This window comes from Trachymyrmex septentrionalis, unplaced genomic scaffold, assembly GCF_001594115.1.
Source record: "Trachymyrmex septentrionalis isolate Tsep2-gDNA-1 unplaced genomic scaffold, Tsep1.0 scaffold13, whole genome shotgun sequence".
Lineage (NCBI taxonomy): Eukaryota > Metazoa > Arthropoda > Insecta > Hymenoptera > Formicidae > Trachymyrmex > Trachymyrmex septentrionalis.
The window spans coordinates 5,870,519-5,897,711 of record NW_017304438.1 but is presented as its reverse complement, the minus strand read 5'-3'; the positions used below and the strand labels follow the sequence as shown (position 1 = coordinate 5,897,711).

Genomic DNA, 27,193 nt, shown 5'->3' with positions numbered 1-27,193 from the left:
TACGTTGATTGTTAAAGATTGCAGAATTATATTTAATTATATATCATCGGAAAAGTCATATTTTTCAAGCATCCTTTTTTTAGATTTTCTTTAGATAGACATTTATCTGATATAAGAGTATGGAACGATAAACTTCTGCTAATATTTTTTACGAATTCATTACGTCAGCTGTAGACATAGCTAATAACATTAGATTACGTACATTTTATTTAATATACGTTATTTAATATTCTCTACTAAAATTCAATATCCATTCGCTTCTAATAGGGATCCAATTCAGGTCATATGTTCGTTCATATAATTGCGTGTCATCGCAGTGTCCTTCGATTCAAAGTGTATTGTTGATAATTCGACGCATCAATTTAATTCGAACACTTGAGAATAGCAGAATGGTCATCTCTTATTACATCACATCCGTTATTCGTATTTCTACGCACGGTCATTGCTCGAACACTTCCGTGACGCTCGATTGGTTTATTGTGTCGGGCTATCGCTTTTTATGCCATTCGACACAGCTTGATCCTTGTGTTTTATACTATTCGTTATTTTTTAGATTATACTCCATCATTCTTCGCCTATCGATCGCTTTACAAAATATATTATTTGTTAATTATATTATTGTAAGAACGATTGTAAGAACGAGAAATTTATCTTATTTTGCTTTGCTCGTAAAGCAGTTAAAGAGATAATTACAAACATATTGCGCAGTTTCTGAGTCCAACATCGAAATACAATATACAACTTTTTTAAATCAGTGCTGCAATAAAGTTTATGAATTCCACCAAAGATAAAAAAACCGTCATACAAGAAAATACGTGTAAGAAAAATAATTGTTTTTTCATAAAGGTAACACTATTTTTATTTCTTTCAATGCGCTTGAATTGTCGATCCAACTTTGACACACTAATGATAATAATATAAAAAGGAACGGTTTTGTCCAAGTACTGAAAACTTTAGTTAGATACAGATTTGAAAATAATTTTATCGAACTATCAAAACAATTATATAGGAAATACATGTATGATGAGTATTACTGCAAAAAGTTTTTACGTTTTAACAATTAGTTTGAACGTCCTATGTAATTATTTTAATAGTTCAACAAAATTATTCTTTCCATGTGTGTACATTGTTGCAGAATTTATGCAGACGTTATGAATTTTTAAAACTATTTTAGGATTATATAATGCATTAACATTTACTTCAATCTTAATAAAACTTATAAAAATACATGAATATGTATGTATTTGTCATAAATAAAAAGTAGATTTTAATATTGGATAGAGTTAATAATGTGTATAATACGTATAAGTATAATAACATATAAAATTATCAGTTTCGATTGAAATGTAGGATTTTTCGACGTCGAGAAGCTCGGTTAAAATTATTATATACGAAGAAATATTAAACGTCTTTAACATAGTCTCTCACAATTTCTTGCAACTTAAATAATGCTTTTCGTAGGCGTTGATAGATAGATATTCTGAGATGATGCAGGATATGTTTTTTTCAACAGCTCCTCCGCTTATTTAATAACAAGTTGTCTTTTAGGATAAATCGACAAACAGAAGAATCAATCTGAATGAATGCCAGAACGTGACTTGTTTTTGAAAGCATCGCATCGAAATTTTACGAATCATAATTTTGCGCTTCTTTCAATAACAGTTGGAAGAAAATCAATTTTCATGTACGATCCCCAGTGAAAACGGATGTGACAATCAATTGTATACAGCTATTAATCGAAAAAGAGGATTTTGCCATATTTCATAAAACCATTCTATTGAATTGTAAAGACACAGTAATGTATTTTAGTACGAAAAATTCACATTTTTTAACTATAATTTCCACTGTAATGAAAGGTTAGAGACTTTTAGAAACTTCTTTCGTAATTATTTTAAAAAACCGACGTAGAACAAATTATTTGTAAATGACTGTGGCTTATTCACCGATAGTCGAGAGCTTAGCAGGAAAAACAGCTCATTGTATGATATAATATACCAAATATGTCATTGCCATTGTGTCGAACGTCATCATGTGATACATCGCTGGTGTTTGCTGTCGCATTTGCTTCAACCAGAAACATCTCTCAAAAATGTCAAGGAAAGAGAAGAATGAAATTCCTGATTCAAGTGAGAACGTAAACTCTCGTCTAGATGAGAGCGGAATAGTCGGAAGTATGAGATTCTGATGTTAATTATGATGAATATTTGAATTAAAAATAGTTTGAATTGTTATGATGAATTCAAACATATCTAAGGTGACAAATCGATATCTTACTAATATTTAATAATAATTAATTCAATCGGTAATTTTTTCGCAAGTATTCAATGGATACAGAATTAGACAAAAGAATGTTATGAATATTTATCTTGCGTCATTTACTGAGTCATTGTGGCATTTTTGTTTCTCGTACTTACAAAGTCACGTAGTTATAGTTAGATAAGCTTCATACCAATTTCATCATATCACGTTAAGAACCAACTATGTAATTACGAGATATATGAGCAAATAAACGTGACACGTGAACACGATAGACGATGCACATATTGAGTGTCTCAATACTATGTGTGATTCAAAATTTAAACTAAAAAAGACTCTATATTTTGAAGAAATTAATAACAGACACACTTTTTTCAGATATAATTTTTGTACTCAATTATATCTTAATATATCACAGTAAAATTTTAAACAAAAAGTATTTTTTTTGTATTTATTTAAGAATTTGTTTTACCGAAAAAATTGTTACACACAGATGGAAAATTTGTGTTAAATTAACTTAAATATTGTAACATCGATACAACTTAAAAAAAACTGTAAAATTGATAAAAAAATGTTGAATAACAATTAACATTAATACAACAAAAAATGTTCAAATAACACAATCACATTAAATTAACACTCTCAGAAATATATAAAATATAAAAATTTAAAACAAGAAATTCAACAAAAACTTGTTTTAACATAAATACATAAATATTTTTTACTGTACACTGTATGTGATAGAATATGGAATTTTTCAACGAACACTTTAGACAACTAATAGCGTAGATAAAACGAAATTCTTTTCTCTATAATCAGTGTCGAGTGTTTTTAGCGTAAGAGTAACAAACTTTATCTTGGTACGTATTGAAGGGGAATCATTCTGAATCAAGCGATACCGGCAGCTTTTATCAATGTGTAAATTGAGAGGGATCAGACGAATGTTATCTAACCGAATCTGTCACTCCTTTGAAAGATAACCGGACGCTTATTAATAAATTATTAATAAACTTGAAATGGTTTATGCATATACCTGTTCTGACATTTTGATGGAGCATTCGTCCGATTATAGTTTTTAGTCCCTCATCCTTGTCATAGTAAACTATAACATCAAAAATGAGAAATTATGCTCTCTAAATCTTTTAGAGTAAAAATTGAGCCAGTATAAAAAAGAATAAAAATTTTTCACTCTCAAACAAGAGTGGCAGATTATTACTCTTTTTTTTTTAGAATAAGATTTCAGTCTTTTGAAATGAGATTTTCACTCCAAAGTAAAATCTATTTCTTTTTTGGGAGTGAGACTTCACTTCTTGGAGTGACTTTTACTTAAAAAAAATGAAATATATCTCCTGAAGAGTGAAAATCTGTCATTTTTGTTTAAAAGTGAAAATATTTTCACTCTTTTCAAAATTAGTTCAATTTTTAGATCTTTTGGATTTTGAAGTGAGATTTTACTTCGAAAGATTTAGTGAATATGAATATTTTTCTGCACTAATAAATGCAAAACCTTTAATTATTTCGTGTACGATGGCTTGTAAATGATGAAATAAATTTATAAAATGCACTGAAGGTACTCGTTTCATGTGCATTAATAGACAGCCATAAATCTTGATTAACCGTGATAAGATTCATTTTCGCTGGAAATGTAGGACACATATAGATTAAATTATACGTTCATTAAAGAGGACAAGAGGGATGCTTTTAGTATATTTTATCAATTTATACTGTCGAACGTAAATGCAAACGAAAAGAAATTAATTTACCTGCGCATGTGATATGATAAAAAAAAATGACACGCGATTTATTATCTGTTGCTTTCGATTTCAAGATCAAATGTAACTGCAGTAAAGGACCATCAATTTTAATTATTTGTTTCCAATAAATTATTATGTTATATTTGCTTATTTTTTTTTGTATCAAATGATCGTTCAGTTTAAACAAGAATAATTTGAACACCTTTGTGAAAATAACTATGCCGATTACATCGATTTATTATTTGACTCTTTTTTTCGAGCGCTTTCACTTCGCTGGCGACTATACGCGCACAAAGGATTCGTTTGGAAGCCCCTCGTGTTGCGAAATACATGTAACGTTGAACCAGAAAAGGCTTCAACGGTGCATCGGTGCGTTCTTTCGATCATTCGATGTGCCTAACTGCAAAATCGAAGCTCGTATATGAAACCGTTTAATTAAATTAAACTGTCTCAACATCGGCAATAGTGACTTTTGCGTTGCGTTTTGTCATAAGCTGACACATTACTTATGTACGATGTGCTACGAATCTATTTCTGAAGCTGAATTTATCGAACGGCTTTGATCCTCTTCGTACTCGACAATGTTATCGGCCGCTATGAAATTATTAGACGTAAGGTCGTTAAACGCACAAACCCTGCTCGCTTCCGTAACTTTGCAACTTCGTGCGCCTTGATGCGCATCGTAAAGTGTGCACTTCGCCGCTCTAATGTAACAAGACATTTTTAAATAATGAGATAACAAATAGTGTAATTGTCGATTATCTGCCATTGTTCTAATTAAAATTAATGACATTTTATTGACATTAATACTAAACAGAAAGATAATAACCGTTTAACCGGGACTGTTCGCGCGTTTCCCTTTAAAGAGCTTAAATCTGCGTCATCTCTAAATTTTACTGTCTAAAGATACCTCGAGTATCGAATTGGGGCAGCGATATAAGACTGTGATATTCAAATCCGTTGATTTCTGATCCCTGTTCGGAATCGGATGATACGACGAATGAGACGACGGACATACTAGTGGTAAAAGCGAGCGTTCGGCTCGCGGAGTATCGATTGATCGGTCAGCCGTATGCGAGGCTGTTTATAGTTAGATAAGAGAGCTGACGTAGCTGGTATTACGTAAATAGTGAATTATCCTGTGGACTTAACCCTCTCATTCTTAATATAAATACATACACGTAATCAATGGATTCATCAATCATCTCACAATTGAGACTGAAGGCTTCTTTTGAAACCGTGGGATTCAACATGGTTCACGTTATCGTACTAAAAAATGTACTAAATTTTAATATATATTTATTTAAATGATACTAACTAAATATTTACTAAATGTTAACATATTTTTATTGAATATAAGAATCATTAATTTGATTTAACTATCATTTTTTTACTTAAGTTTTGAGACTTAATTTTAATATGTAAATTTATCTTGAGTCCCAAGGCTATTATTTTAAATGTTTTATCACAGTTACTTGTTATTCGTTCTTTATCATAATTGATTATTTTATTATTGGACAAGCTATTAAATATGAAGCTCTTGTTATTTGTTTATGCACTTTACTCACAAATTCTGCGACGATTAATGTATTACATTAAAACAACGTATTACATTCTAGATCGAATCATGTAAGCTAAGTCTTAACTTTAATATATAGATCTAACTTTTTGTATCGATGATGATCTAAAAATAGGATTGATACTTTTTAGACAATAAAGCGATATATACGCGAATATCCTGTGTTGGCTCAGTATTAGCACTTTTTATATCACATAATTAATTTTTTTTTAATTTAATTCTTTCACTGAAACAAATATTTAGTAATACTATTTAAAAAGATGTTTTATTAGAATTTAGTAATTTTTTTTCGTTTTACGAATCAAGTGCTCATTGAATTTCTATATCGCTTTACAATTTGTTAATTTTTCGATTTACGATATAAATCTTATGTTTTGAACTCGAATTTTAAACTGTTTCTATATGCATTTTCATGAAATAATATTTTTATTTCTTTCGTTTCTAAAATAAATAAAGATATTTTCCTACTGAGAATTTTATAAATACTTTATCTTCAAGAAATTTGTGATAACTTTTCTTTGTAAATTTGAGCTTCGTCTGAGTCATCAGTAGATTTCTAATAAATAATGATTTTTTCGATTATTACTTTCTTTTTGTATTTTATTACCTCGTTGCTTTTATTATTTTTATCTTTGATTATCAAATAAATTCGTTTGTCCGAATTATCGCTAGATTTTGAATAAATGATGATAATATGTGGATTCGATATTCAACTCAGTTTATTGAGATCACTTTGGCTCTTTAACGGGACGAAGGAGCAAATGTTTCATAACATCCGCATCATTTTACTGCTTCGAGATATAAATAGCGATGGTTTTTTTATATCGATATGGATTGGTGGAACTTCCTTACTGCTGCGAGTAAATGTGAATTATTCTGGCTATTGTATCGAGGTCGACGGTCCTGTTCGTTAATGGATTTGCAGAACGCTTAAGATCCGCTTGAGGCCGGACGGCGCCAGTCTCTCAGCTTTTCGCCATTATCGGCAGCGTACATCCTGCTATCTGCATGCATAGCTCCAAACAATTCAACCTAAAGCACCAACGAACAAAGCGATGAAAACAAAAGAACGTAATAAATTATGAGAAGGAAGCGATAAGTGCAGAATAAATTTCCGCAGTAGATAGCATTATAAGATATTATTAGTATTATCAGTATATTAGAGTTATTAAAATTATGATGTAGAGCAAAGATGGAGGGTACTTTCGTATAATAGGAACTCTAACTATCCAACTTAAGCCTATTAGAAGTTGGTTAAGTTACTCTCTCAAATGTGCGATGATTTAACGAACTCCCTAAAGCGACTTTGACCAAACTTCGATTAACTTTATCGTCAATTGATACAACTGATCTGAAACTGTTTGCGACAAAATTTCGATAACATATAATTTATTTTCTCTAATTTAATATTTCTTTCTTACGTCAAACGATAAAAAAATAATATTTCTTTCCACATCGATAAAACTATTGTACTATAATAAACGTTATTTAAACTAATCAGAAGTTTGATCAAATTATCAGTAATGCGTGACCATGTCCTGATATCGATTTGTGTAATACACTATATATTTATAAATTACGAGTGCATTACAAATGCATTCCTCCATTTTTTTTTCTATAATTCTAATGAACGACAAGATAACAGAGCAGCTAGAAACAGCGTTCGATCGCGCAAGAATTTGCATTAAAACGTAACATACAATTCTGTATCAGATATTGCGTGCACGTTAGACAATAATTTATGGTCTAATATCTTTTTATACCTTTTTGCAAAAAGTACAGAGAGATAATAATGCGTTCACGAAATGAGTCTGTCAGAAGTTAAACCGATTAATACTGCTTTTTGTAAATTTCTCAATTTTACTGGTAAGGCACATATTTATAATTTATTTCCTCTATCTTTTATTCTATACAGAATTGAATTCGTGTATCTTCTGAAAGGATCAATTGTTCTAATACGCGATTATCTTGCATTTTCGAAACACGCTCGAGCGGAGCTGCGTCCTTGATTGAGCTTCATTCTCTCCTTGCCCGTGATGCGCGGCCCACATTTTTATCGACGGAACTTTATTTATTTTTAGAAGTATACGATAGAATACCGACTGCACTAACACGACACTTTCGTTACGAAAATCGAATGAACACGCGTTCAAAATAGTTCAAATAACATAGTCTAAAGTATCGCCGCGTTTTTATATAGAATGCCTCGATTATTGATCTCTACGTTGGAAACTTTTAATAAAACACCCTAAAAATTTCAGTTAAAGAAAATAACTGAAAAATCTTTCTCGTTGGAGAATTCTTCTTGGAGAATCCCAAGTTCTTAAAATAACAATAAGTTTTATATTATTTATATTAATACATTAAATATTAATTATAAACTTTAGACATACATTTAATTATTCTCTCATTAAATAATTTTATTTACGAGATGTAATGCATAAATTTCGTATTGATTACCGCGTCAAATATTAGTCAGCTGAGCTGTATGTTACACGTACTCTTTCCGGGTCAATGACCGCGCCGCGTATGACGCACGTCAGGCAGAGAAATGGCAGAAATGAGGTGAGGTTAGGCTTGAAACAGCTGATAGGAAAACAAAGGGACGCTACTCCGTTTTTCGTCGAGGTAAAGAGTACGTATAATCGCTCTAGCGTATGGTACGATTTTCAGCTGGATGAGGCTGATGGAACCGTTGGGTATCGCCCAGGACATCGTGGAGCCGACAGTATTAAAACGATGGGCTGATTATCCCAACCAGCATCGTTACACGGACTACTCTGATTCTGTTCGGGAGACAGCGCATCATGCCATAAGTCCCTTCCCGTATCAACCATCGCTTAACAACAAGCTCGCGCTATGGTGAGACTTTAGGCACAAAATTAAAAATTTCTCATTACAGTATTTTTCCAATTATTGTAGAGTAACATTCTATCGAATTAATAATAAAAACTATATGATAGGTTAATGCTCTATAAACTGTTTCAGGACTGGAGATATCTCAATATTACAAGTAGATGCGGTTGTAAATCCTACGAACGAGACAATGGATGATAATAGTATTACGTGCCAAAAAATATTTAGTCGAGCCGGTTCTGCACTCAAGATAGAAATATTTAATGAAATAAAAGGTGTATTTCAATGTGTATAATTGTACTGTCAACAATGTTGGAACTTGTCTCAACAAAATATTAATTATCCAAATTTTAATTGCAGAATGCAGAACTGGTGAAGTGAGAGTTACACAAGGTCACGGATTACCTGCTCGTTTTATTATTCACACTGTTGGACCAGTTTACAACGTAAAATATCAAACAGCTGCGCAAAATACGTTACATTGTTGCTATAGGTAATTTAATCATTTAATATATACAGACAAGTATAAATATTATTCTCATTTTTATTTTGACATTATTAAAAAGTGGATAGAAGATAAATTCTACTAAAAGAAGAAACATAGGGAATTTTAATTTGTTTGCTACGAAAGAACTGAGCAAAAAACGCTATTGGTACACAGAAATATTTTAGCATTTACGTGTGTTATCTTAAAAATGACATAAAAATCACGGGAAATTTTTAGTGGTTCTGTAATTCAAATATTTTAATTATTTTACATCGCGCATTTACTAAACATTTGAGTTAAAATATTAAAATTTAACAAAATGTCGGTAAAACAAAAATTGTGTTTTAATTTTTTCACTATCTTTATATAAAAAAAGATTAAATAATTGATAAATATGCAAATTGTGATTAACGAACTGCAGAAAAGTATTAGCAATAATTATGTAAAGTTTCAAGTTTTTTCGGGAGAATTTCTCAGGATTTTGTAAACATTATTTTCAGAAAAATTGTTTTAAAGTTTTAAATTAATTTTCTAATTTAAACGCTTATAATAGGTATTGTACATGTATGTATTAGCCAAAGTGTTTACTTCATTTTGGTTCTCCCAACTTTTATTTTAAAATTGTGGATCAGCCTAAAGGCATCTTTATGTAGGAGTGTCAAACGTCGAGCAGAGTGTAAGCTTCCTATTCTCTAAAAACAGGTCACGTGATCAAAATTGACGAATAGCAATCTCACGATGCTCGACGCTGCCGCGTAAAGATACCTTAAGAATCTTGACATAATAGATTAGAAACCGGTCTCTTGAATGAACACAACGGCATTCCGTTACCTGCTCGATTTTCGCCTCGTATAACAAATGTCCATTATCTCACAAACATATTTATTTCAAAATTGCTTTAAAAGTTAAGGGATTTAGTCAGAAATAAAAAAAAAAATTAATTTTTGGGTTTAGACATTTTTTATAAGTACAACATTTTAATTCCTTGAAAATTTCAAGTTAGTTCGATTAAAATTGACAAAGTTATGGGCGTTCAAATAATTGCACGCGGAACAAAGGTAGCCCCTTTCTAACGTTTTGTGAGCCGTGTACATATATACATGGAATCGAAGATACACTTGATTAAATACGAAAAGCCTTGTACATTTGTAATGGTAAACATAAACAGTTTTCGAATTCAAAGTGAACGAAAATTAGAGAGCGTTACAGTATAGCAGTTGACAGAGAGCTGTGCGGTAGGACGTTCGCTTCTAAAACATTATATTGTCAAGTATTGTAGAATTTTCAGTATGAATCAACAGAAAGATTCTAGAGAATTACGAAGTACAGAGAATATTCGGAAATCAAGATCGAAGAAAAGGAAACAATGTTTTGATTCAAAAAATGTTGAGAGCGACGAAAATAATTTTATTCCTTTTGCTAAAGAAATGAAGATGCAAAAAGATGTGCCGCAAGATAATTCCATAGAATATAGAATTTTGAACTTTGTTTCTGTATTTGCTGCCATTTCAAATTTTGTTAAATGCAAAGAGTGTAACGGTGATGTTAAATTTCAAACAACAAGTGCGCGTGGACTTGGTTTTAAAATAGTACTGATATGCGATACATGCGCTCCTACATCAATTCCTTCGTGTTCTTTTGTTGGATACTCATATGAAATAAATACACGTTTCATATTTACTATGAGAATGCTAGGACTTGATTTAAAAGATTGTCAAAAGTTCTGCGGATTGATGGATGTGCCAGAGTTTTTTAATCAATCTACTTATGATATTATTGTAAGTAACATACTCAATTGTATCAAAGAAGTTTCCAATATCTTTTTTAAAAATGCTGTAAATGAAGAGAAAGAAGCAACATCCAAAGAAAAAAATATTGAAGAAACAAACGATCTGACTGTATCAGTAGACGATACTTGGAAAAAATGTGGTGTCGCATCACTGTATGGAGTTTCTTCAATTATCGGATACTATACTGGAAAATTACTTGATATTGTTGTGAAATGCTCATGTTGTCAAGCGTGCGAGTTTTGGGAGAAAAAACAAGATACAGCTGAGTATGAAGAGTGGATGAAAAAACATAACATTTGTTCAAAAAATCGAGAAATGAAAGTAAGCGCTATCACCGATATGTTTAAACGTTCACAAGAGAAGTACGGTGTTAAATACATAAATTACATCGGTGATAGCGTCTCTAAAACTTATATCGATATTATGAATTCTACTCTTTATGATGATGATACTTTAATTATAAAGAAGGAATGTATAGGGCATATGCAGAAAAGAATAAGGCATCGATTGCGTGAGTGCAAAATGGAAATGAAAGAGTTCGGAGAAAAACTGACTGGTAAAATGATTGATGAATTAACAGTTTATTATGGTTTAGCGATACAGCAAAATTGTGACTCAGTAAACGAAATGAGAAATGCGATATGGGCCACATATTTCCACTACAGCTCAACAGATGAATCTCCACAACACGACAAATGCCCGATCGGAGCTGAATCATGGTGCACCTGGCAGCAAGCTTCCGCAAATGGTAAACTTGACTCTTATAAACACGATTACAAGTCTCTACCTGAAGATATTTTGGATGCTATTAAACCAATATATGAAGACCTAAGTAAAGAGGAATTATTAGAAAGATGCATTGGCGGTTTTAATCATCAGATGATTGCAAATGATAGTTATAATCATCTGATATGGAAAATCAGTCCAAAAATTGTCTCAATAAATGGATTAAAAACTATCGAACTTGCTGCACACATCTCTGCCTGCATATTTAATGAAGGTTTCACGGCATTATTACAAATATTTGAATCTATGGGAGTACACAGTGGCCCAAATTCTCACCAATATGTGGCGGCAAAAGATTCTGCAACCCGTATTAAAAGAAATTCTACACTTATAGGACAATAAAAAAATCGATTTTTATCCTGTCAATGAGGAAAACGCCTTAAAACCATAAAGAAAAAATTTGATAGCGTTGAAAACTTAATTATTTAATTAAAACTTAATTATTTAATGAAAATATTTTGTAATGACATAGTTCTATTGAAACTAATTTATAAGCATTCTAAAATAAAAACAAGAAATTCCTATTATAAATAAAATTACTTTTTTGTTTATATTATATTTAACAAAATTGAAGGACTCTTCCTATACAAAATAAATAACAATAAATAAACAATTTATATTATATCTGATAATAAGAAGTACACGAATAATTAAACAATATAAGATATAATATATACCAAAAAGAACTCAAAATTATGTACAGCGCTGTTACATATTATAATAATATTACGTCATACGTTTTGGAACATGTAACATAATGTTGCAAAGAATTATTTATTTTTGTATTATCGTTTTGGACTAGCTATTCTCTCTCTCTCTCTATCTCTATCTCTCGTGCGCGTTCTATTTAGCCGTTTGTATACAGGAGTAAGTTTGTAAGATAGCACTACATAATTCTTCGTAGCAAAAGAATTAAATCTTTTGAGCCCTCCCTTTATAAATAATTTTCTTTATCGTAGAAATGTTCTACAAAAGGCGAGAGAAATGGGATTACGTACCATTGCTCTACCTGTAATAAATTCAATACGAAGAAATTATCCTCCGGATGCAGGAGCACATATAGCTCTCAGTAAGTATACTACGCAAGTATACATCTGTGTTAATTTAAGCATATGTCAGTACGTGCTAAATAAATGGTTTCTTCTCTTTTAGGAACTGTACGTAGATTCTTGGAGCAATACGATTCGTTAACGTGTGTTATATTTGTATTAGAGCCGTGCGATCTTGGAATATATGAAATTCTTCTGCCACTTTATTTTCCCCGAAATTTGGCAGAGCAGGACAACGCTTGCTGGCAGTTACCGAATGATATTGGCGGCATGGATGGAGAACCTTTACTTCCGGATAGACAAATCAGAATTATTGACAATCCTCAGCACGCTTTACACGGTAAAGAAATGTTTCAATGTAACATTGCAGCTACATACAAAGGTTTAATACGATATAACTTGAAAAGCACATCGTACTTTTACAGGCGACGATACAGTAGAACTTTCATCACAATTAGAAACTTCGGTTAATATTGGCGAGCATGCTTTTGCGCAAATGCAAGGTGATTTGGACAGACAGAGACTTTTGGGAGAGAGACCTGCCGATCCACTAGCGGATATTATGCTCAAGCAAATGCAACATAAAGAAAGGTACGAAAATTTGTGAGATACTTTTTAATACACAATTTTGCCAGCATTCTTTAAACAACATGTACATTATTTTTCTATAGAAACAAGATTAATTTTCAAAGTAAGTAAGACTCTAGAATAACAATTCAAAGTTAAAAAAAGTCTAACTTTGGGATTAATTTTGTAATAATTATTTAATATTACAATTAATTTGCAATAAGTTAATGGACAGTTAGCTGTGAGTAATCAGCACGTTTAAATCAGAAGAATAATACGAGTTTATTTTTATGGGCAGATTTAAATAATACTCATTATTAATATTGAAGAGAGAAACGTATTTTAAAAATTCGGGGAAGAAAATTTGCATTTATAATTCATCATTTACACTAATTTATCAATATATCCGAAGTTAGCAAACCATTATTTAGGAAAATTATTGCAAAGCTGTGTATTGCAAAAATGTTTCTCTCTTCTTTATCCACGCAGCACAACAAAAAATGTATTTGTACAAAAACTGTATCTCTTATCGATACAAAAATCAAATGTTGCCATATGGCTAATAAAGGATTTCTTCTATATCGACATAAAAATAAAAAATGCATTTATGAGTATGTAAAATGAATAGTAAACTTTTAGGGATATAAAGGACATCAGTCATAATTCAGTTTATTATATCATTTTATAATAATGTATAACCTCGGACATTTGGTTTTTTGTAATATTTTTCGCAAATGCCGAATTTATTACAATACAACTTTTTTCGAGATTATTGCTTTTGTTTTATAGAGTTTACTATTTACTTTTGCAGAGCAACTTATATTAATTAATTATTTTAATTAATACGCAATTATTTTAAATAATTATCTTAATTAATACGCAATTATTTTAAATAATTATTTTAATTAATACGCAATTATTTTAAATAATAATGTTATAGCTTAACATATATTCTTGTGTAATGTCTGTGAAGTTTTTATTTTCTGTGGAGTTTTTATTTTCTCTTAATATTTCCTATTTGATACTAAGCGTATATTCAAGCACAAGTAATTCTATGTCACAAAATTCTTAGTATTATTATTAGATTTGATTAGTTAACGGTGGTATTTTCACGCACGTACCACAAATAATTATTGATTATCCGGTGTTATATATATATATATATATATATATATATATATATATATATATATCACAGTTGACGAAATGATATCATATCTACGATATTCGATCAAATAAGTTGACAAGCAGTTTAATATTATTGGTGATAAATAATTAATAAATTGTTTGCAGTTTTTGAAATGCTTATTAGCATCAAACTATTAATAGCTTTTTAAGATGCCCATTTGCATTTTAGATGTTAATAATTTGATGCTAACTAACATCTCAAAAACTGTAAATAATTTATTGCGAAAAACATTAAATATAATATTCCTCAGCCGGAATTCGAATCCGGATCTCCTGTATTCCATGCGGGCGTCCTTCCAATTCGATCAAAGCATGTCACATTAATTTATGATATTTATACTTCAGCTTCGGTTTGGGACTGTGTTTCAAGATTAACAAAATAATCGACGCGCGGTTTGCTTGAACTGGAAATTGTATAAATTCACAAGAAATATTAACATATTAGAAGAATGCCTTGAATATGGCATTTTTCATTCATGTGTGTTTGCATGTAATTTTATCGATTGATTTTCGATTATATTATTTTATATCTAATAATGTATAATTTTGGACATTTGATTTTCTGTAATATTTTTCGTAAATGCCGAAGTCATTACAAGCTTTTACGAGCTTATTGCTTTAATATTGTTTATATCTACGAATTATCGACTTTAGCTACTATGACGCACATACGAAAGTTTGCTTTGTAATACCTGTACCTAATTAATTTCAACGCTGAAATATCATTTGCGTCATAGAAATAAATCAATCGTTTCAGACCTGACATTTCCTATCATATTAAATGTTTATTTTGAGGCCAAGATTGTCATCAACGTCATTTTATCGTGATATGTGGGGTTTATTACAGTGACACGACAAACCCATATGTGACTCGAACCATTGATTACACCAGATGATTCATTAGTAGATTCACAAGTAAGCTTCTTTTGCGAAGTATAAACCACTCTATTTTTTGCTTTAATGAGTTAATAATCCATTATACTGGTATGTTATATAATGTCAATAGTATATTACACGTAATGTTGAAACAAATAATCTTTTATGAAATACATTCGATTTATTTTCAAGTGAAACAAAAATTTTATTCACATATTATCATACATTTTGCGATCTAAAATACGATTTTATCTACAGAAATTTTACAGAATTATCTAAATACATTAGGAAATACTTTTGTGTCATACTTTCGATAAGATACCTTGGATCTATTTAATCGAGGTCAAAGTCATGAAACTGCAGTCTTAAGCAACAACTTGATGTAATCGCGTGCAATATCAACGTCTATGTAATTTGTCTAATTTTACCTTAGAAAGAATAATTTGAAAAACAATGCGTGTATATATTATCTTGTTTTGTGTTTTTAAATAATTATCAGTTTTATCTCATTAATATTAATATTCATATATTTTTAATGCGAATTATGATGATGAATTTGTTTTTTCACTTATGCGCAGTATTCTTCCACTTCACGAGTTATCTGAAATTTCGCGAAATACGCCGTTTGTTCCGTTAATCTGTGAAGTACGTATTTGTTTTTTCAATCTGAGATAATCTCGGATGCGCCAAATATTCCTACTGCGCACGAAAATTTTAGCTAATTCGATATATATAGTCAGTGTGTCTCTTTTAGACACGTTAAAATTTTCTAGTTTATATGTAAAAGAAGAATACTTTGATACTTTAATTTTATAAAATAATTTTATTGTTAGAATATTTGCAAAATATAAGATTACTTCTTCTATGAAAATAGTTTGTTATGCAAGAGCATGAAAGAAAAATTATTAAAAAAATATGTATATATAAGGACTTACAAATATTCAATATAAATTTCAATTTAATCTTTAAATATTAAATATTAAAAAAAAATCTTATACCTCTTCTCTCCTTGAATAAGGTTTATTATAATTCATTATTTTGTATAATTCATTAATTCATTGTTTCTTGTCTTAAAATATGACTTTGTTTCAATGTCATTATAATAGTTTTACCGTAAAAGTTGATATCGTCCAATCTTTATATATTGATGTTAAGTGTAATACGACATCGATTTAGAACATTGTAATAGTTATGTATCGAAATGGAAATGTTATCGATTCTTTGAATTGGTCTTCTCAGTCATCTAACACAAATTCGATCGAAAATACATTTCAATCACGAAAGGATGTTTCAAAGAAAATATTAAAGTCTATATTTGTACTAAAGCACTTGTGTTCTTAAATACAATTTGTTATTACTTCTAAATTAGGTCAAATCTCACCCAAAAGTTGCCAGACCGTGCTGGATAATAATTGAAAATTGAATGATTCTCTATAAACAATGATAAAAATAAATTTATTAACATTCACTTTTTTTTAAATCTTTGTCTTTTTTCAAAATAATAATTTATCTTTCAGATACGCAGATGATACGCAATTTTTTTTGTTTATAATGTCACGCGAGCGTATTTGGCGAATATCGCGAATCGTTCGATTGGAGTATTCTAGTTTTCTGTTTCCGATTACAAAAATGATATACAAAAAAATACATAAAGAGTGACAAATGTTGACAGTCATCCAAGGTCATTGTGGAAGGTATATTACTCATAATTAAAGGAATACACATCGCGATCGAATTAAACAGCGGGCTGGCAACCCCTACTCCGCCTGATCGCCTCGCGCGTATCGAGCACGTAATATTCTGCGAGCCGGGCAGGCGCCGTGCGATGCCTCGACAGGACTCCCGGCGAGGTACGGGATTACCTTGTAGACGTCGTAGTCATCGTGGTCGTCGCGGACGTCGCAGCCGAGAGGCGGCTCTCCTTCTCTAGACAAGACGGTTCAGTTCGGTTCAGTTCGTTCAGTTTGCCGCGACTCGTCGTACTGCTGTCATCCCTCTCCGTCGCCTCCCTCAGCCATGTACTGATCGAACGAGAATCGTGCGTGGTTTCTCAGTCCATCGTAGTATCGCGACGTTCCTTTTTGACGGATGTCGCGGGAAAAGACAGTTTTACACACGGCTGTTAGTGAGCTTTGATTGATTTTCTTTTTTTCCTTCTTTTTCTTTTTACAAGGGAAAGATCGCGGAGGGTGAAATCACACACGAAGGGTACGTGACATCAGTATGGTCATGATTGACATGGTGGATGTCATCGAGGATGAGGACCGGTGTGTATTGAGAGTAATACTTGTTTTCTCGCGCGTCATTGAACCTCGTGTCGAGTGCGATTCCTATGAATCTCGGTCTCGTTATTGGCTCGCTATTGATCCCTGTTCTTTATTGGCGTTCGTCCAGTACGTTTTTCATACCGGTTACTATTGAAAAATGTATCGAAGCTGGTAATGATCGACCTAGAATCTAAGAATTCGTGCATAACACGGTTTTATTATACTGATTTACTTCACTTGCGTTTAGGAATTTTGTAAGGAAGAGCTTAAAAATTGACCGACAAGTTATGATATACTTAAAATGAAATTTCATCTCCGTGAAATTTATACGTTTTACGAAAATGTATATTTTATGCATATCACTGTTTGCCATTTACGTTATGCAAAAGCAGTACGATCTTCTGTGATATAATTAAAATTACATGATGACAAATTGTATTGCAAGATTCGAGAAACGCTTCCGGACATGTTTTGTATCACACCGCGTCTTCCTTTCAACTCGTCGCAAATTAACATCACAAAATCGATGATTTCGTTTTATTTAAATTAATGCGCTTTTTATTGACAGAACTAGTGCGCACTCAGTATTTATTAAAATCTTTGCATACTAATCTGAATGTAAAACGTGAGATATTTTAATTGATAAATGCCGAATGTATACCTTATCAAATAGTACAATAAAATGTATTGAGAATTTTGCGGTGTTTAATTCGTTTCTATATTTTTATTAACATACACCTTTAGATCCATTTGTATATAACAGCTTTAAAGTGCATTGAGTGCGCACCAGTTCTGCCAATGAAAAATTCTAATGTTTCTTTTAATAGTTGCTTAAAAATGATATCAGATTAATAATTCGGCGAATCGTAACAAATGCATTACGTTTCTGTATTTATTGAAGGTCTCTATAAATTATTTACAAAATTTTCCACGTGCACGCAATTTTGAAAATCCATTAATGGACATATAGTGGATAAGTATAATAGCCTAGTTTGTCTTATCGTGCATTAACGTAATGCTGAAAAAAACAAAACGTATCCGTAAAATATTATCGCAAAATATTACTAATATATTTTACGTGTTCGTAAAATATATTAATATATACTAAAAGAAAAGCTCGTATACCGAATATATGATAAAGCGTAAAATATTACCGATGTATTATAATAATATATTTTAAATCCTTTGGGGCGAAATTTAAAACAGCGAAAATTGAGCTTGAAAAAAATGATTCAAAATTCTAAACGGCTCTAAACAGTGAAAATTGAGCTTGAAAAAAAAATTCAATCTCCGGCCTTTAAAGCCATTATTTATAGTTAGTATTTATTTGAAGACCTTAAGTTAAGTTTTAAGTAATATCTTAATTAAATAATGTTTTAAGACATTAAGTTTTGAGTAATGTCTTAATACGATTTAATGCTAATACGACTCTCTAATTAGTTCATGACATCTTAATAAAATTGTTTTAACTATACTAATGCACTATAAATATTGGTTTGAGAGTGAGAGATTTTTTAGAGTGAAATTTACTTTAAAATGTACTATTCTACAATTGCGTAAGCGTAGTTGAAAGTTTGTGTAGTCACACACACACACACACACACACACACACATAAGAATTAACTAATCACATTAACTAATCGAATATTTTTTTTATATTCGACTGTGATTGGTATTAATTCTTACAATTACATCATTTACAACTACGCTTACGCAATTGTAGAATGGGCTTAAAAATTTTAGAGTACGATATAAAAAAAGCTTGCGAACATATTATAAGGCGAATAAAATTGCTCTTTTGTAGGTACGAAAGACTTCTTAGGAGGGCAAAGACGGAGGATCTGACTGAGGTTTCGGGGATTGGTTGTTTGTACCAGAGCGGTGTGGACCGACAAGGCCGACCGGTGGTGGTTTTTGTCGGCAAATGGTTCCCGGCTAGCAAAATCAATCTAGATAAGGTAAAGACTTTTGCATGTGCCCTAAAAATCAATGTTGCTACGGATTACACAAAAAAATCTGCTACTCAGCAACGTTACAGTAGAAACACTGTTGTTCCACCGGTAGAATTTTGACAGAATGGTGTTGTTGAAAGTGTATAATCTTCTTTAAGTAAAATAAAAATTATGTTGCCGTTATCTTACTACAAAATAGTTTTCAAGTAATTGAAGATTACAACACTATATATATCACCTTTCTATAGTCATTCTCTCTTGGTTACCTTTTACAATTTAATCGATTTGGAATATATAATAGAAAGTGTTTTATAGAGTATTCTGTTGAAGTTGTCTTTGATTTTTATGTCCTTGTCCTATGTGTGTACATTTAAGCGACATTATTGCACACGAACATGTTTTAGTCAAACATTATTGAACCTTTGCTTATAAATGAAATTATATAATTTTGACTATATTGACTTTTCTTATAAATACATTTTTTCAATAAATTCCTAAAAAGTATAACGTATTTGTTAATTTTATCGATGCATGTATCGACTTCAGAAAAATTGAAATATACTGAAGCTATGTATTATCGTACCATCTTGTCATTAAATATTAGCATTTTTTCATTAGTTAAAATGAGATATAATTTCACGACTATTTACTTTTCTGATAAATACAATTTTCTATTAAATTATATATTCATATTAATTTTATCGATGTAATGCTTGAAAGGATCGGAATACATTTTTTAATAACTCTCGAAAATACTCGACAGCTAATACTTTGTATTGTATTTGTATCGCTAGTTTGCAAAATACAAATTTTTTTTATCAGATATCGGAAACGATATCCATTCCAAAATCATTAATCATAGGAAAAATGTCTCTTTCAACTACAGGCAGAATTGAAAAATTATACCACTTTCCTCTGCCTCATTTCCAGATATTCTAGATACGTGCCGGCTCTTTCGAGTCCGTGCATAGAATCACAGACTCGCGTATACCGCTCGATTGCGTCGCGTCCAAGCCTTGAGCATTTGGCACATATCTTGTTGCGCCAGTTGTGTCCCGTTGTGTCATTTCCTTTCCCTGTCGGACTCATCCTTACTCCGCTCATAGCCGGAACGCAGTGATATATAGCGGCGGGTGGCGAATCGATATTTACACGTCCAGAAATAGACCGACCGCGGAACGAGTTCTCCTATGGGGAGGGCGAGAACAGACTGCAACGTCGTCGTCGCGACATGCACCCCCATCCTCAATGAAACTTTCTCATCCTATTAACCTATTTATACGTCGACAATGATTTGCGAATATCAGCACGTGAGATAGTCTTCTGATCGACGACGATCAGAAGACAGAAATCGATCGATCGTCAAAACTTTCTTTATTTTTCTTTTTTCGTAAATATTTAACTCTCAACTGTGCAGTAACTACATCCGAATTCTAAAGCATCCTGTTTGAAGTACAGAGTGCAATTGAACTTTCGCTTTACGGCGATAGAAGAAAATTTAAAGTTTTTCAATTTAAATTTTATAGTAGTAATTTAAATTTTATAGTATTAATCATACACAGATTATAATCATTAAAAAATTTTCGCTTCGGATTTGTGCAAGTTCCGCGTTACAGTCGAAAAAAAATAGAATAGTTTGTGATATGTCAGCTTTCTTCACATATAATAATCGTGACCTTCCATACAATAATTTCTTCCTTACATATTTTCCAATATTATCGATAGCAACAGAAATGTCTCGGTTCAAATTAAATAAAATATGAAATGAACAAACGCTCATATATTCTTTCGTAGCAAGTTAATCTGTAAAAAAATATTTTAAAATTCAGAAAGAGGATTGTGTTAAATAGAACTTGCATTTTTTTAAATCGCAGCTTTCAAGTAGCTTTTGATCGAACGAGAAAGTTCGGTATATGTTTCTGTATGCAAAAAGAAAACGTGCAATTTCGTAAGTCATTCTTACATATGTATACTAAAACATCACGAATGCTTTGAATCACTTATTTCTTAAATCAACATATCCTCGTTTCTTAAGTCAACATATCATCGTGACTTGTATGTCACTAACTATTTAGTGGCGCGTTCCACTTTCGTGTAAGAAAAAAAGCTTTCAGCTTCACTTGCTCCAATTTTTTTTGCTGATTGCGATTCGCTACCGGCGATCTATAGAATGACTCGTTACTTTAATCGAGATAAGAATATCATCAACGTCATATAGAGATTCGTCGGTACAGCTAAAAATATACACTTGCTATGCAGCGGCTGTTGAAACAACGTCATGTAAACGGAACGTTCGCGTGAGGTGCGTGTTCTAAGGCGAGAGATGCGATGTGCGTAATATCAGTCGCTATTAATAATAATGACTCCTCATTAAGTTTATTAATTTAAACATCTGTGCGATACCTCCCTCCGTGTCTTTGTATCCACTGACCCGCTTTTGAGATGAAACATTTACGCTCAGTTAGGACGCTAGTTACACAGCGACCTGAGATAATGTCTCCAGGCACAATGCATAGCGACACGTTTCGCAATTTACGGAATAATCGACGTCATTTCATTGGCACGAATTTATTGTTGATTGCACTACTGATTTATCTTCCATCGAATTTTTCGCTTCAGAGCTCTTGCTAAAACGGAAGTTCTAAAAGCAAAAAAATTTCAACCTCTTCATTATCTTACATTGAAACAATAACGATCGCCGTACACATTGCGTGATGATATTATTTGATTGTAATCAGATACACATAGTTGATTCGTATAAGAATATGTTTGTGAAATAATTGCGAAGTTTACATTATATTCTTACAATCAGTATTATCAATAATTCTATGTTAGTAAAAAAGATCAAGGAATTAGTGAAATAATCTAGCAATATTAAAATTGTTGTTAATAGAAAATATAAGAGTCGTTAGTGAACAAATCTCGAATATAAATGCTCGAATATAAATGCTGCCATATAACATACTCTAAAATTTTTAGAGTCTCACTCTGAAGAGTGAAATCTCACTCTTAAAGATTGAAAATTGAATCACTCTTTATCAAAACTGACTGAATTTTTACTCTTTAGAATCAGATTTCAAAGAATTTAGAGGATAGAGTAAATCATGTGTATGTTATATGGCAGTTATATCTATGTTTGCTAAGTATGTACATAACAATTATGTACACTTGTATGTCATGTATCGAACGACGATTGACAGATTTCAGTTAATTGTCTCAATATCCTTGAAGTCGATTTTTCCGTTACAGACCATTTGAGACATCGATTCCCGCACTAAACAGATTTCTATAAATTTATATAATCTTGGGATTTATATAATGTTTTTGTTTACCTAATTGCAAAATATAGTTTAATTCTGTGATATCAGAGTCTAAATTTCTATTGTTATATCCCTGTCGCAAAATACATGCTATGGGTTCATTGATCATCAGAAACTCTCCGACATTTATCGAACTTTCAGATTACTCATGAAGGTGAAACGATGAAATCATAATAGCATTGATTCTTTCAATAGAACCTGTAGGGGATACATCACATATTCGACGACGTAGGAAAGCCTTGCGAAACATATTCTGTATATCTCGTCGCTGACGTCTCATCGATCCCGAGAACATTTACGCAGCATTTATTTTAGGACATATTTATCCCTGTTACCCTACTTTTCTTTGACAACGCATTTTTTTTTACGCAATATAGATTTTCAACATATATTTTAAACTATTTTAAAGGGTGCACCGCCGCGATTTATTCTTTTTTTATGACACTAGCAAATAATTTAGCGAAATACACTGTTTTTTTTTACCTTGGTGCTTTTTGTAATTTTAGGCCTTGCTGTACCTGATACAATTGCTGGATCCTATCGTGAAGGGAGACTACGTTATCGCGTATTTCCACACCCTTACGGCCAGCAGCAATTACCCTAGTTTACACTGGCTGCGCGAAGTCTACAATGTGCTTCCCTACAAGTAAGTTGTACGCTTGAGATATCGAACGTATCGAACCTATTGATCGCATTTTAATGTAGAATCACGTCTTTACGGTACGTACAACGTACAGGATAAAATAAAATATTTGAGCGACATTGGAAATTTGGTGAGAACTGTTCGATTATTTATTGGAAAATCTAAATTTTTTCAATATTTAATTAATTAAAAAAATTAACAGAACAGAAAATAAGATTTTTTAAATGTTTCTTTTTGAAACATTTATCGCGTGAGGCAGAAAAAACATTTGGACAGTGTTGTATGTCACTGTAGAATGAAAATAAGAGTCTTATTTTTTTACTTTGTTAAGAAAAAACTGAAACTAAAGTATTGCTAAATTACCGGTTTTAGTTATGCAACAGCAAATTGCAACGAGTAGTTACTTATGCAACTTGATTCCGCTTGTTTGCAGAAATTTGATAGCAATCTTGAAACAGAATTCTTTTTATAGGTATAAGAAGAATCTAAAACATTTCTACATTATTCATCCTACCTTCTGGACCAAGGTTAGTAATAATATCATCGCGTAATTGCTGACATAATGAGAGCTTGATAAACGCTGTTTAAGACGCAAAACCGCACCCGTTAATGAACGTTATTATTGCACTTCCCACCTGTGTGCATGACGAATTATCTTTGGAACGATCGTATCGAATTTCCTGGCCTTCGTTAGTAAATATGTTTCCACACAATAATTTTGCAATCAACAGTTTTTGAATTGTTAAAGAATATTTTAGCGATAACTAAAATTTGATAGTGATACTATATCGATAAAGTGTCGAAGCAACTTTTATGCAAGTTATATTCTTGTTTCTCTTCCTATTACAATTTTATATTAAAGAAACTTCAATTTTTACTAAATAAATTGATCGTTTGTTATAGATGATGACGTGGTGGTTCACTACCTTCATGGCTCCAGCTATTAAGCAAAAAGTTCACAATTTACCCGGAGTAGAATATCTTTATGAAGTTATGCCGCCTGACCAACTCGAGATCCCAGCGTATATCACGGAATACGACATGACGGTACGGCAAAATGAATTTGAATGGAAGAAATTTAGAAAAAATTATTCTCACTTGAAATTATTTTTCTTTATAGATAAATGGCCTGAGGTATTATCAACCGGATCAGGTCTTATCGTCGCCATCAACGTCTACGTAATTCGCAGGTGAAAATCTAAGCGGCGAAGTATCAAGATCGAGGCTAAATCGAGTGTTCTGTGCATTCGTGCGGTAGACTATTCGTATTTTTGCAGTAACACCCGTATGCCACTTAAGCGTGAGAACTGGACGCATTGGACTGGAGATTTGTGACTACTGGTGTATCTCGCCGGTTTTCGACAATGATGAAGTATGACATTGACTAGATACGATAATCCGTATCTTCGAAAAAGTAGCCCAGCTCCGCAATAATTCGAAGTCGATTTGTCCAAGTGCCTCGCGATGGACCGTTTAGCAGGAAAAAGGACGAAAGGACGATCGGCCGCGTGAAATATTAATACGAATATTAATAAAAAAAAAAATCAAGAAACCACTGCCTGCCTGCTTTTGACGTTGATTGGTTCTTTTACTCGTATGCTCGCTAACGCATACGGGTTTTTACGTCCCCGAAAGTACGAAGATGAAACTTGGTACTGGACAATCCACATTAAGATAGGTAATTTAGAGAAAGCTGGATCGACCGTGTGCACAGCTGGAGGTGCATTGCTAAGCAGAGTGTATTCTCCTTATCCAATAATAGAGCTAATAAATTATTATTCGCTTAGAGCGAACATCGGCTGCCAAAATATCAATAATCAGTATTTTCATCGTCGTCGTTGCTCGCAAAAATGAAATCCGAAAAGCTAAAATATTAATCTTTCGCCCTCGTAAATACTACACTATTCGCGGCAGATTCTTAGCTTTAATACTGCCTGTGAAAGCGGTAGAAGGGATAAAGAGAAGCATTTAACGACGCACTAGATTAAACGTCGGCTTAATACAGACCGTCGATCGCTTTCTGTTATTTTCATATATCAACCGTTATACAGCGAAAAGCGTCTATTTGATTATTGTACATTGTCAATATTTTATTCACATCGTTGATAAAGAGATTGCGCTGCGCTGCCGCCGTCGCCGCCGCCGCATAGCTGCGGTATTTTCGATATACTAATAATAAAATCATCGGCTACGAACAAAGAGCGGCTGGATGTTTTACTGTGATGTCATGTCTTCGGCGCTCAGCAGATTTGATCAATTTTAAACTTTATTTGTCTTCTCTCTTGCGAAGATTTCAACCCGAAATACAGAGCAATGCTCGCAGAATCATTATCGTTGAGCGCCGAAGTCGTATGTACGGGACAGTTCTAGAATAGAAGAAGCAATAAATTTAAGAGCTTGCTCGCGATGTATTTCGAGAGGCAAAAAGTCGTTATCCTCGTTGTTAAGCATTTTTAGCAATTAAAGAGATAAATTAAAGAAGTTAAAACCTGTTAATCGCGTCGATTAGCCCATTTCTCATGCCCGCCGAATTACGAATGTTTCGTGGCATAAGTATAGCGTCATTCCCTCCATTCTTGTTTAACCATTTGTCAATTAGTTTTTTAACACGAAGAGAGAAGAAGAAAGTTATCTGTGCTTAATTAATCGCGGATGAGTTGAGAAGGCAATGGGTTAATTGACCACGCTACCTCCGCCGAAGATACAATCGTCCGTGTGATCGAGTGCATAAATGTTTATACGCGTTGAGATATAAACAATTATGGAGTTATAAAAAGTGCTACGCACTCGTAATCATCGTACGGCTGTATTTGGAAAACGCATTAATTGCACAATGAGTGAACACATTATGATCAGTTAATACATTTTAACATGTATTTTACAACGTATACAATGGTGAAATCCTTACGATTTTCCGGAAATTTATCAAAAGTAATCTATATATGAATATTGTGTCATATAAGTATATTAATTGTATCATTTAAATTTGCTGTCTTATACTGAGCTAAATGTTCTTTAGATTTCTGTAAACAAAATTCTTTATTTATAATAATTTGTATATTGTTGATATATAACATGACTCTTTATGATAAACGTATCAAATACTTGTAATTGTTCTTACAATATTTTTCATTTAAATATCTTAATAACTTTTTTTACAATACTGCTATTATATCATACCATAATTATTAGAGTTCTATTATACATTCTTAAATTCACTCACTTGATTGCATAATCATTGTATTTTCTAAATACAGTCGTTTTATTCGCAGCGATGGGATAGTATTTTTTCATGTTGTTGTATTTACATATGTCTCTGTTTTGCAAAGACTTCTAATGCTATTCGCGCTGCGAATAGTCGGAAAAAATTGACGTACTATTCGGAGGGGCCAATAGTGTCAAATAGGCTATCTCTCATGTTTATTTACGTTTAATGACCTCACTGTCCGTCCCTGACAATCGAGTTTAATATGTAGTTAAAAATTACAAGATGTAACATCCAAAGAGATTGCGCATATACACACGCGCGTATTGTTATCTCTATATTTTATACTAGTTATCATTTTATTGTCTCAAAATTTTAACTGAAAAAAACTCGGTAATTCCTGTGTAGTACGATAAATGTTTTAATAAATTTCAAAATTATTGAATAATAACGATGAATTTATAATACAAATAATCGCTAATTGTTTATGTATGATGTACTGTTATGTATGACGTACTTTGGCAAGCTTGTATACGATAATGGGATTCGAGAACGATGAATACGGTTGAAGTTTTGGCCTTAAAATATATTATATTGAGATATATATTAACTTAATAT

At 32.0% G+C, this 27,193-nt stretch overlaps 1 protein-coding gene across 1 annotated transcript in view; it reads left to right on the top strand.

Moving 5' to 3' along the window:
* The window catches only part of LOC108756908 (protein GDAP2 homolog), a 29,060-nt gene extending 2,776 nt beyond the window's left edge, over nt 1-26,284 (top strand). Inside the window, exons 2-12 of the mRNA XM_018501076.1 lie at nt 8,263-8,451; nt 8,578-8,720; nt 8,806-8,938; nt 12,468-12,577; nt 12,661-12,897; nt 12,983-13,148; nt 19,260-19,413; nt 23,234-23,373; nt 23,843-23,897; nt 24,274-24,417; nt 24,491-26,284. Coding sequence (XP_018356578.1) covers nt 8,267-8,451; nt 8,578-8,720; nt 8,806-8,938; nt 12,468-12,577; nt 12,661-12,897; nt 12,983-13,148; nt 19,260-19,413; nt 23,234-23,373; nt 23,843-23,897; nt 24,274-24,417; nt 24,491-24,553 — 1,530 coding nt within the window. The 5' untranslated portion in view covers nt 8,263-8,266 and the 3' untranslated portion in view covers nt 24,554-26,284. The remainder of the gene's footprint in view (nt 1-8,262; nt 8,452-8,577; nt 8,721-8,805; nt 8,939-12,467; nt 12,578-12,660; nt 12,898-12,982; nt 13,149-19,259; nt 19,414-23,233; nt 23,374-23,842; nt 23,898-24,273; nt 24,418-24,490) is intronic.
* Nucleotides 26,285-27,193: the final 909 nt, after the last annotated feature.